This window comes from Dicentrarchus labrax, unplaced genomic scaffold (genome assembly GCF_905237075.1).
Source record: "Dicentrarchus labrax unplaced genomic scaffold, dlabrax2021, whole genome shotgun sequence".
In the NCBI taxonomy this organism is placed as follows: domain Eukaryota; kingdom Metazoa; phylum Chordata; class Actinopteri; family Moronidae; genus Dicentrarchus; species Dicentrarchus labrax.
In genome coordinates, this window is record NW_026136720.1 from 29,818,939 (window position 1) to 29,831,455 (window position 12,517).

The 12,517-nt window shown below is 40.6% G+C and overlaps 1 protein-coding gene across 2 annotated transcripts in view; it reads right to left on the reverse strand.

Annotated features, from left to right (window-relative positions):
- The window catches only part of jph3b (junctophilin 3b), a 51,034-nt gene that overhangs the window by 25,028 nt on the left and 13,489 nt on the right, over nt 1-12,517 (reverse strand). For both annotated transcript variants that reach the window (XM_051383184.1, XM_051383185.1), the window contains exons 2-3: nt 8,828-9,314; nt 5,525-5,890 (exon numbers count right to left, since the gene is read on the reverse strand). In XM_051383184.1, the coding sequence (XP_051239144.1) occupies nt 5,525-5,890; nt 8,828-9,314 (853 nt within the window). The remainder of the gene's footprint in view (nt 1-5,524; nt 5,891-8,827; nt 9,315-12,517) is intronic.

A 12,517-nucleotide genomic window follows, 5' to 3' on the forward strand; every position in this document is an offset into this window, starting at 1 on the left:
TTGCTAATTAATCATCTTAGATTAAGGTACACATTAGGTTCTAAAATACTTCTTTTAAGAAGTGACTTTTCATTATTTGTAATAGGCACAACTTGCTTAAATTGTTGGCATTTTTCCTAGTTTTAGGGCCAATTACAGTCTAGTTAGTTTTAAGAATTCTAGTCTATCAAAATTGGCTTACCCGATTGGCAGATTTTTCTTTTGCTCAATACAAGAACTTTTCATTATATTTAAGAATATTTGGCTTGTTTCTAGAAGGGCTGTTTTTGCAGTGTAGAAGGATGGTGAGAAAGCACAAAAACATGACAGATAAATACAGTTTATTTATTCTAACTCATGAGAAATTCATCATTAAGAGATATAATAATAAAGAAGCTAGTAAGGATCATTATCTTTGCCTTCTTGTGGCTCTCTGCCTTGTTTATTTGTGCGAGCCAACCTGGCTAAACCACAAGTCTTTGGTCATGAATTACTGTAGCACTCACTCATTCTGGTGGATAACACCATAGCTCACACTGGAAACTAATGCACAACAAAAAGGCTCATTTTCTTTTGGAAATGGTTCATTTACTGTGTGTTTCAGTTCCGTCAGCCGAGACAGAATTCACATTTATTTTTCCTGTGATCAGTTCTAACAAGCTCAGTGAACATAAAAAACATATGCAGACAAATAATGAGCTTATTCAAAACCAGAGCTGTCAAACTATTACAAAATATCAACCACTTTTATTGAAGGGAATAGAGTTTACACAAAATTTTATCCTGACTTAAACTAAACACAAATATGCACAGGATGGCTAGCAGCGTTAAATTGGTGTATAACATAAGAATATAAAACCACAAATTGATGGCAATAAAATGTTTATAGATGTGGTTGTTTATTGCCTTGCATTGATGACCAGTTGCAGGTCTTGGTTTACCCACTTTGCATATTAAATTTATATCACTGCCTACTTACTCTATTAGTACAGTAAGGATAAATCACGCCTATGAACTCTTTATATAACTGTTGCTGTGCAGGTACACACAGCAGGACATTTTCAAAATATAATTCATATTCACTATACTGATTACATATTAGAGGACGTGAACCAGGGGCAGAGAAGTTTGGCATCCTTTACGACAGGATACTTAACTTTGCTTAGCCGTGATGTTCTGTTGAAGTCTCTGAAGAATATTACAATATTAAAAAAATGTGCTGACAGGCTGCCCCAGCTGGCCTGTGATGGCAGAATACTTTGCCCTGATGTTTCACAGACAGATTGGATCCCACTCACTTTTTGTTGCAACGTTACTCAGTATTCATACATTAATATATGCGTACTGTCTTTGTTGATGCAGTTGTTTACAAAATGAATTTCCTACATTGGATTAAAGTTTCATTTAAACATGGGAAGTTAGCCTGCACTATTCAGTTAGTCTTGGTATTTATAAAGTGAAAGTGACAGTCTGCTGTATATTAGATACAACCTAACAAAACTGAGCACTTGTCACTCCTGGCAGTCATTCATACACTGTAAAAAAAAACTGTAAAATAACAAAAAATTGTTAAAGTAATTTTCTATAATTAAAATACTGTTTTTAGCTTTAATTTTACATCAAACATTGTGTAATTTATTGACTTTTTAAAGTTTAAAGATGTCTACACATGTACTGTAAGATAATGATTATTTACAGTAACAGATTTTTCATTTTATTTTAAATTAGACTTGTAAATTCACAGGCTATTTTTGTAATCTTGTTAATATTTCCATGTATTTAAAAAAAATACAGAAAAATTGGTAAAATAAATGGGGAAAAACCTCATCAACTTACAGATTTTTTTTACAGTGTACTGAATGAGCTTCTAATAAAATTAGGCATGTGAAGTTTTGGTCCATCCATCAGAGTATTATGTATGAGTGCGCTAGTATTATGGTATATGACAATCTGTTCTTTGCAGGTCTGTTACAATGGCTGTAAAACATATGAATAGCTACGAATGGAACTTTGAAATGTAGGATTATACAAGAGGGGAGAGACCTAATCACAGCAACCAAGTGACTGACATGTTCTTTAACTTGAATTTTACTACATTTCTTTTCGTGTTTCTTTGTCTTTGTGCGTGACTTATCAACAGTGTGAGATGAGCGAGGTGAGCAGCTGTAGCGAGATGTGGTCAGACTGCCCTCAGCAGAAGCAGACTGTTATCAGGACTAATAGGATTGGATCTTTAGTCATTCAGCCCATGTATCCTCTTGCATGTACGCTCTACAAACACAGGCTTGATCTGCAGCTGCATGCACATACATTAGTACGCAAGTAAGCTTATAAGCATATAAGGAAGAGCAGGTTTGTGTGTGTGTGTGTGTGTGTGTGTGTGTGTGTGTGTGTGTGTGTGTGTGTGTGTGTGTGAGAGAGAGAGAGAGAGAGAGTGTGTGAGAGAGAGAGAGAGAGAGAGAGAGTGTGTGTGTGTGTAAGTGAGCCTCTAGTTCAGCCTCTCTGCTCTCTTTCAGGCTGCCTGCCAACACTGTTGGCATAATGCGGAAATTTCTCTCACTCTCTCCCACTTTTTCAGTCTCACTTTCTTATTGTCTTTTTCTCTCTAACTCTGCTCGTCTCTGTATTTTCTCTGTTCCCATCTTAACAAGCTTGTCCATCTATGCCTTGACAGAGAACCGGTGATCTACTCTTGGACACATGCAAACACAAGGACATATAGTACACTGTACATTACAGTTATTGACCAATGACCATGATGTTAGTGTGCAACATGTTATTACTTTATTGATCTGTCACAAGGTCAACTGCTAATCAGATAGTAACCCTAACCCCTTTTCAAACGACCGGGTCATTCACATACTCAGTGTCATTAACACACTGTCTGAGGCTGCTTTCACTGCAGCCATTTATCCCAACTGATGCTCACATCTTTCCTTCGGAGGACTGAACCTCTGTTGTTCAAGATAACCCAGCAGAGGCAAACCTGTGGGTTGGCGCTGTGAGGATAGGTGTCTACCTAGATAACACTGAGAGTTACAGTGTCGGCTTCTTGCACATATCTACACAGCTCAGATCAGGTTTGAATGTATGCTGAGTTAGCAGACTTTCAACTGCAGGGTCAACTTAGCATACGCACTCGTTGCAAACAAATCGTAACCTGAGGTTCAACTACATAACAAGTCTAGCATGGGAAAAACAATCTCATCAGGAATCTAAAGCCTACTTTACAGTAAAATTACGTTTTGCCGTTATACTAGGAGTCATAATAATCAAACCATTTATGTTAGAGCTGCAATCTGTGTGGGACAACTGTCAATGGCCAGCACCTTAAACAAATAGTCTGACAAAGTTGAGTCTTATTCTCAGGGCGTCAAATACAGATGCTTTGGGACCTTGGGAATGAGACTCAAAAATCACCAATCTTCAAGCTACCAACCAAAAGCGTTTTTATATCTTTCTCGACTCTGATTGGTTGATTTCATTCAGCCCCATTGGATACTTCCAAATGTCATTAGGATGGCGGCGCCCGGTTAGCTCACTTGGTAGAGCTGGCGACCATGGACCAAGGCCATTTGCTGCGTGTCATCCCCTCTCTCCACCCCCCTTTCCTGTCTATCTCCAGCTGTCACTGTCAATTAAAGGCAATAAAAGGCCAAAAAAATTAATAAATCAAAGTCCTAGGAGGAGCCAGAGATTATTGGTATCACGTACTACTGTCAAGATATAGTGAAGATTCCAGCAAATATGACAACAAGTTATTTTTTATAAAAGTTACGTAGTGCAGCTTTAAATATAAAGCTAGGTTAGATTTGCTTAGCTTAGATAGACTAGAGGCAGCTGCATTACAACTAGCATGAAACTCCCCCTCAAAACCACAAATTGTATCTTTAAGATTTCTGTTTGTGTACCCATTAAAGAAACGGGACACACCCTGTTATCTGTGAGTTTTGGAGGTGACAGATTCAAGCCAGCGGTTTCCCCCTACCTTCAATCTTTATGCTAGGCTAAGCTAATCACCTGCTGGCTCTAGTTACTGTTTAGCATACAGGCATGAAAGTTGTATACATTTTTTCATCTTACTCTCAGCTAGAAAGTGAAGTGTATTTCCCAAAATGTCAAACTATTTCTGTAAATACATCTTTTTAGGGATGTCCTACTTTTTCATAGCTATGTGTACTGAACTGATGTACCGAGCACTGATTCAACTGTTCACCAGTTTTTCCCTGCCAAAGTATTTAACCATTGACCCTCCATTCAAATGCCTGATTCTCCAACCTTTAGGCCAGAGGATCTGTTAAAATACATCATATCAAGTCACTTCTAAATACCAGTACAGCCATTGGGGAACTAGAGATTTTACTTGTCTTCTGTATTACTTTTCAGAACTGGCTCGGGTATAAATTTAACTGTAGATTGGGATTCCCGTGAAGCTAGCAGCCAAATTGCTTGCTCAGTTTGCATCCATGTCTTGGTCTCTGTGGTGTAAATGTTCTCCTTGACACTTTTCTTATCCAAACCTTGCTGTAAAGCCTTGATATGATGTTTTTAAAAAATCTTTACTGTAGCCTATCCATGGCCCTATAACCTGGTTCCTCGAAACAACAAGGTCTGGGACCAAAATGGGTTATAGGCCTACTTCTGATGGGTCCCCCTGTGACAAGAGTATCAATGTGTATCCATGACTGCAAGTCCCAGGACAGCTAATTAAGTTTTGCTTTGAGTCCTGAGCTGAAAAACTAAAATTCTTACTTTATATTCCTGTTCAAAAGTTTCTAGCTACAGTAAAGAAGGTCAGGGCACGCCCATTAACATCATAACCCCAACTGTGCTCATTGTTTTAGTTCAATGAGCAGAGTTACGATGAGAGCAGGCTCTCATTTCCATTTAGCAGAGCAGCTTCATCAAAGTCTTAACCGCTCCTGACGGTCTCGCTTCGCTTGCTGTTTCACTTGTACCACGGCCTCCTTAACCCTACTTTCACCTTAACCCTAATCCCGTTCTTAATTGATCTCAATTATAATGTGGAATTGAGCCATCCACAAGTGTTTACAGTTAGAGCCAACTCCCCCAACGATTCAGACAAATGGAGCCATCAGTAGGGAGGGGACACTGGTACAATACAAAGAGAGATTGACACAGCTGCAAAGGTTATTGTAAACTGACTGAAATCAACATATTTCTTTGATCGTCATGAAAAACATTAAGTTAACTGCACCTAGCATCCCCTACCACAGTCTCCATGTCAACAGAAAACGACATCGAGGGGCAACATAAAACAAAATATTCCCATGTCCCTTAAACAAAAATCAACTATAATGAACTCAGTGACAGACGGAAATTAGCCATTCAGTCAATTATTTGGCTTATAAAGAGTATCATCGCCTTTTGGGTAAGATGAGATGTTCTTTCCAGGCAGACAATTAACCCTAAATTCCAGGCCTTTTTGCATTTTTTCCAACCAAAGGAAAAGAATGGAGGGATACAACAAACAAAAGAAAGACAGACATACAGACTCATCCACAAACCAGCATAAAGCCTCTACCTGGACAGAGCGATCTCAGCCTTCTGCCGGGCAGTGTCGGCTGCCTTCTGCGCTCCCTCCACCGCTCGGTCCACCTTCTCTCTGATCTTGCTGGCCCGAAGGGGGATCAGGTTCTTCCGCTTGCCGCTCACCAGGATGTTCTGTTTGTACTTCCCTTCTTCTTTTGTGCCATCTGGAAATGTGGTGCAGCCGTAGCCGTGACGTTTGTTGCTAAGCCACTCCCCCTCATACTGCAGCCCGTCAGACCGCCGACTCACACCAAACCCTGTCCGTTTGTCGTTCTTCCACTCCCCGCAGTAGGTCTCTGTTGCGGTGGCGTCCACATCGTCGTCAGCGGCAGCCAACTCTGTGTCTGCATCTCCAAGACTGGAAAGGTGAAAGGTTACATTGGTTTGGCTGCGTATTCAATCAACAATCCTACATCTAACCTTGAGGAGAACAAAGAGGTTTGGTGGCAGGTGAGCTATGAGAGCTCTATAATGTGACAGTGAGAGTGCTGTTCATCAATGACAGATAGACCCTTTAATAGTAGTGGCTGCTAACGAGTACTACCAGCCTCCCAGTATCTTTTTCACCACATCCCATCATCTTCCGTCCTTTTTTCTGTAACCTGATACTTCATCAAATGAACACCCAGCTTCTACTGAAAGGAAGATCCTGCTGTTCTCAAACTCACCCAAGAACTTCAGCTGAACTTAGGTAGTGCCTATTTTTGTCAAGACCACCATCCGCTGTGGACCTAAGACGAGGTCTTTTTACAAACAAAATAAGGTGATCAAGCCGGTTCGTATTTTCTTAAAGGCGCAGTTTGAAACTGGGAAGATAAACTAATTACTTCATTTTATATCATTGATACTCTTTGATGACAACACATTTTCACTCCCACCTCCTCAAATACTGGCGCTTGGTCAGTGGCGTTCCACTTGTAAATATGATGCTGTAGGTGTCCCTCTAACGGTCTGGATGCACACACCTCCGAGATCAAGTTAGCAATTATAAATATACAATGTTCAGTTACACTTTCAAAATAAAGCTTGCACGGTTGACGCTGTGAAATGATCGCAGTTTAGGCACAAAAACTACTTGGTTGGGATTACGAAAAGGTTGTATATTATGTTACATAGGTGCCATAACATCAGTACCTTACTTCAAAGGATGTTTACATTTTGTTTCAACTATCTAATATGTTGTATCTTGTTTGTTTAATTTGTTTAGGGGGAGTTGCGTGTTGAAGCAATTTCTTGACAAACTACTTTATCCATCCGACTTCTGTGTATAAATCAAATAAATGAGATACAACCTGTAAATTAAGGTGATGGACCAGGCTTGATGTTTCCAGTCTTTATTCTAGGCTAGGCTAACCGTGTCCTGACTCAAGTCTACTTCACACAGATGTGACAGCTATATCGATCTCCACTTGTAAGTAAGTAAGCAAACAAGGGCATTTTGCAAAATGTTGAACTATTGTTGAATAATGTTAGAATGCAAAACATCCAGAAACAACTTTTTGAATCAGATTATCAAATCCAACAGTCACAAAATGAAAAAAAATCTTTTTTTCAGAATGTCTTATGAAGAAAGCATCTAAAAAAACTTGAGAACACACAATACACTGACAATGCCTCACAGATATTTTCCCCCATTCCCTTGTCCCTGTCTATTCATATTGTACCAGTCCTTGGTATAACACTCCCTCACGATCAGCCACTGTACAGTTCCTCTGAAGTTGGTAGGGAATAATAAGTGTCTTGCTGAGCTAAGATTCACATAGACTTGTTTTCATCTTGGCTCCTCGGGCCATTTAATTAGATCTCGACTTCCCTTTAGTAAGTTTTCACTGGCCCGCGATAAGATTTATCGCTGTAATATGTTCATAATATGCAGCATCAAATGATAAAAATAACTAACACATAATTAAATTATTGATCATTTGCAATACATTACATGCAAATGAATTATAAATGTTGTATTTTATGCTCTTACAGAGGCTTTTTTTCCTACATGTTTAGCTAACTAGAAGTTTCTAGAGCCAATAATTAATCAGACCTGATAAGCTGCTGTCAGCCACTTTGATAACACATAGGTTAGGAGCAGCTGACTCTTGTCGTCAAGTAAATGGTGCCTCTAAAAATACACTATTACTGACAATGCCCAACATGACTGATGAGAAAATGCTGAAAGAAAACTGGAGTGGACAACAGCAGAGCAGAGTAACAAAGATAACAGGCTTATTACTGGACATTACAATGTTAAACCGGAAACTTTTTATCAGGCACTGGTCCAGCTGAGCAGTAAACAGACCAATAGGCCTCTTTGGACTGCATGCCAATCCTTTTTAAAGACACTAAAGTAGGACAGGTGCCTGTTGTTGCCTTGATGTCCTCCAGATGAAGGACAGTTCAGTTTCTCAGTACGTCATCCCTCCTTGTCCTCTCCATCCACCTTGCTCCCTACTTTCATTCATTTCATTACTTCATGACAGAACTGATACGACACACTCTTCTCAGTGTCAGCCAGGATGCGCAGGACATGAGGTTGCCATTCAATTGGCCTTGAAACTGACATGTTTTTGTGTGAAACAGAATATTCTGGCCAGGGAACTCGAGAAAGGGTTGGCTGGTTTGCACCAAAATTGGATGGAAATTCTCTATATGTTGCTCAGGTAAGAGAAGCATCAGTAAAACCTTTTATTTTGTGTATAATAATATACAACCATAGTGGCAGACAACAACCTCCACAATGGCAGTTCTGCAAAAACCTAGATTACGTTCAATGCCAACATTATTATTAAATTCTTGCCTTCTACATAAGCTTTGCGTGGACATTACAGTGTAGCTAATGTTAGGGACATATTTTAATTATGGCAAAGAAAATCTCAATCATCACTAATAACCCACTAGAAGTATGTGGCAGGCAGTGGCCAATAGCTGTGCAGACCGCAGCCAATACCGGAAATATCATAGTTATAGTCAGTATAAAGACATTCATACACAGTAATTGTGGGTTTGTGATAAGACACAAATTCCAGTCTCCTACATTATAGTCAGATTTACTACATTTCCTGAATTAGCACTGAACGTTGCCATTGGATGTAAATTAGGGGGTGCTGAATCTTCAAATATGGATGTTATTCCTTGGGTATTGGGTTGTAATATAAAATGAATTTTTTTCCTTTCATTGTACCCTTGTGATTTTCTTCTAGACCTTCAGTTTGAAGACAACCTCACTAACTATTGACCATTCGGCTACCTGACCTGCAGTAGAGGTAGCCCCGTCCCCACCATCATCTTCTCCAGTTTTTACCTGATAGTAGAGTTGATATCAGAAGCAGCAGAGGACACTGTACTCATCCCCGCCTCGCTCCTGAACGAGCTCTGTTTAGACCTCTGGGAGGCCAGAGAGCTCCTGGACTCGGACTTCCTTAGCTTGAGCCCGGACAGGATGGATCTGCGGAACAACCCGCCTTTTCTCTTCCCCTTCAGCAGCTCAGCCTCGCTGTGTGCCGTCAGCACGAAACCTCCACGAGACACAGCGGGGCTGCTGCCGCTGCTGCCCGTGCTGCACATGGACACGCTGGTGGTCAGTGTGCCAGGAACAGGAGGAGGACCAGGAACCACCGCCCCGGTCCGGTCCAGCAGAGCTGTACCATTGCTGTGCTCTGAACCGGAGCGGAGAGAGTTTATGGAGGTACGGAGCGGGGACCGGATGACGGCCGCCATGCCGTACGGGACACTCTGACGAACTCCGTAGCCATGCCGCATCCCGCCAACCCACTGGCCCTGAAATGTTCCTGGAAAAACAGGAGAAAACTTCTGTAAAAAATGTTTTAATATTTTATTTACAGGACAAAAAACCTCAAGGATGAAGACTCAGAAGTTTGGTTTGGCAGGTGTATGTCTGGTTAACTGCCTCTGTTACAGTGCTCCTTTAACGCTAGGTGGGTAGCTAGGCTTTAATCCCACTTTCAAACAGCGGTCAGTGGCCACACCAGACCAGTTTGAAACGTGGATCAAGATCCAATATCAAATCCTTGGCCCTGTTAGTCTATTCCCATATTATACTTTATATTGTGCTTACTTGGTGGATATTCCTGAATGAATGAGTGTTTTTAGGGGTCAGTTGGGGTTTAACAGCAACCCTGGAGCCCCCTAACAGGTCAACCCGCCAATGGCTGTATGAAAGGTGCAGTATGACCACAGTATGGATTTTTTTTCCTTGTTGCCAAGGTCCAGTGTGTATGGATCTATGGGCAGAAATTGGAATATAATATTCATAGGTATGTTTTCATCAGCCCAGAAGGGGCAAACCAAACACTGGCTGTAGATAGGGCCTTTCTGTTTCTAGACACTTGGAAGGCAAAGCTGTATTCAAATGGTTGCAATCTGCAACTTCAGCACTAGATGCCACTAAACACACTGGTCTTTTAATTCAGCAACACATTTTATATGTTTCCACTATAAGTTTCTTTATGTGCTTTATGAAGTGATGTGTTTACAGTCGTATTTTTGATTCAATAATTTGAGAAAGTGGAAAGTCGAGGAGAAGTTGAGCAGTAGTACTGTACATGGGAGTGGCTTCCTCTTGTCGGTCCATCTACTCCCATTCATTCACACCATGTCTCTGCACAACCCGCACATACTGCTGCATAATAGTCCTTACATCCCCATGCTGCTGAAAAGTAGGGCATCTGAGTGTGCGTTTCCGTCATTCCTCTCTCTCTTGCACACACACTCAAACGGAAGTGTGTGTTCCAATAGGAGTGCAAGTGATCCATCCCGCCTGCCCGTACCTCTGATGTAACAGCACTCTGATTCATTCTGTAGCAAACGCACCCGCTCTAACCAAACTACATGACCATATAAGGACTGCAACCACGTCTCTATCGCAAAACACACACACACACACACACACACACACACACACACACACACACACATTTCCCTTGTGGGCTCAAGTGTCAGTGAAGTGGGAAGTGGTGAATGAAGCCAATGTTATAAGCCAATTGTATTCCTGCTTACGTTCTAAGACACACTCACACAGGCACAACAGGCACATCCACTGTGCTGTTAAAAAACTTGAGTGGTGTTGTTTCCGAACCTGCCCTCGTCATTAGGATGATATGCTGCCTCTCATCCCTCCCCCCCCCCCCCCCCCCCCACACACACACACACACACACACACAAACAAAAACAGTCTGTGTCATAGACAGCTGGCCAGCACATCTGGCCAAGCCTTTGTAATCATGTCAGTGCACAGCTGTACGACCATATGACAGACAGATCAAAGAACACACACACATACACCCACACAAAAACACCCGTGCAACAGCGTGACAAGATCACCATGTCATTAAATGGCCACCAGCACACTTGAGCAGGGGAGTGAGACAGTCCAGAGTATCCAGAGACAGGCAGAGCATCACCTGTGTTTCTGTGTGACAGAGTTTCTGCTGACAGTGGAGAAAGAGGTAGAATCAGACCTGTGTGCCACAGGTCACATTTCTGATAACATACTGAGAGTTGAAAGTAAAACAAAACACTAGATGTGTCCCAAATCCAATAATTACTACGTACTAATTTGAAGCAGGTTCTAAGTACACACCGGAAAAGTGACAAAATAAAGTATACTCACAACAATATACAAACTAAAAACCCCTTGAAATGAAATGGAAGGGCTGCTCATGGCTGGGGAAAAAATAAAACTCAACTGTGAATAGTGATGAAACAGATCAAGAAAAACCCAGAAAACCAAAAATAACCACAACATTTTTGAAAAAAAAACATTTTGCCAAGTTTAATTGGCAATGGTATTCTTAAAGGAACAGTTCAACATTTTGGTAAATATGCTTATTCGCTTTCTTGCCAGAAGTTAGATGAGAATATAAGTGCCTCTCATGTCTGTTTAATATGTAGCTGGAGCCAGCAGTTGGTTAGCTTAGCTTAGCATAAAGACTGAAAACAGGGAAACAACTAGCCTGCTTCTGTCCAAAGGTAACAAAATCTACTTATCAGCATCTCTAAAGCTCATTAAGTAACCTTGTTAAACCTTGTTCTTTAATCCATACCTGTTGTAGTTTATGGCACTTCTGAAGACTGTAATTACTGTTGTGTTGCTAGGTAACCAGCAGAGATTTTGCCAGTCACTACTCCTGGCAAAGAAACAGTCATGCACATCACCCACATATCCTGCATTTTTGCACTTCAGTTAATATACAGATTACACACACACAAGATACAACACGTTAGGAGCTTTATATGCACTGACAGGCTAGTGATCTCGATCTTGTTTCCAGTGTTTATGCTATGCTAAGCTAACCAACTGCTGGCTGTAAGTTGATATTAACCATACAGACAGAGAGTGGTATCAGTCTTTCCATCTAATTATCCGAAAGAAATAAAATAATAATGAACTAGTCCTTTAAATTGCAGTTTGATTGACGTCTGAGAGCGCAGCTATTAATTTCCTGTTACTATAAAACTGTCAAGTATGTACATATCTTGTACACTAACTGCAAAACACAGTATAAAGATTAGTATGTAGTTTATACTGTAAAGAGTTAGTATGTACTGTAGCATAGAATTGAAATATAAAACTTTCTACACTTTTTCTGTATGGTTGTCTTATAGCTACCTAAAGATCATTTTAAAACTTCAGACGTCACTCATCCCAATAAATATGTTGGATAAAATGAGAAATGTTATATAATAATGTTTCCCTCATTTGTACAGCACTGAATGAAACTACTCTGTGTTATAGCAACCTAAGGGTTAGTAAGTGTTTCTAATACTCTGTCCACCCCATTTAGACTGCTGTAAATAGCAGAAAACCCTTCAGTTGAACACAATAAAGTTCAGCAGAATTTATTGCACGGCTGTTGTATCAGACTGCATTGGTTGTAGCTAGGTGTGCCTAAGAAACTGGCAGCTGAGTGTGTGAGTGAATAAATATATATGAAGCAGTGTGTGGGTTTTTGCTTTTTCATGATTTCTTGGA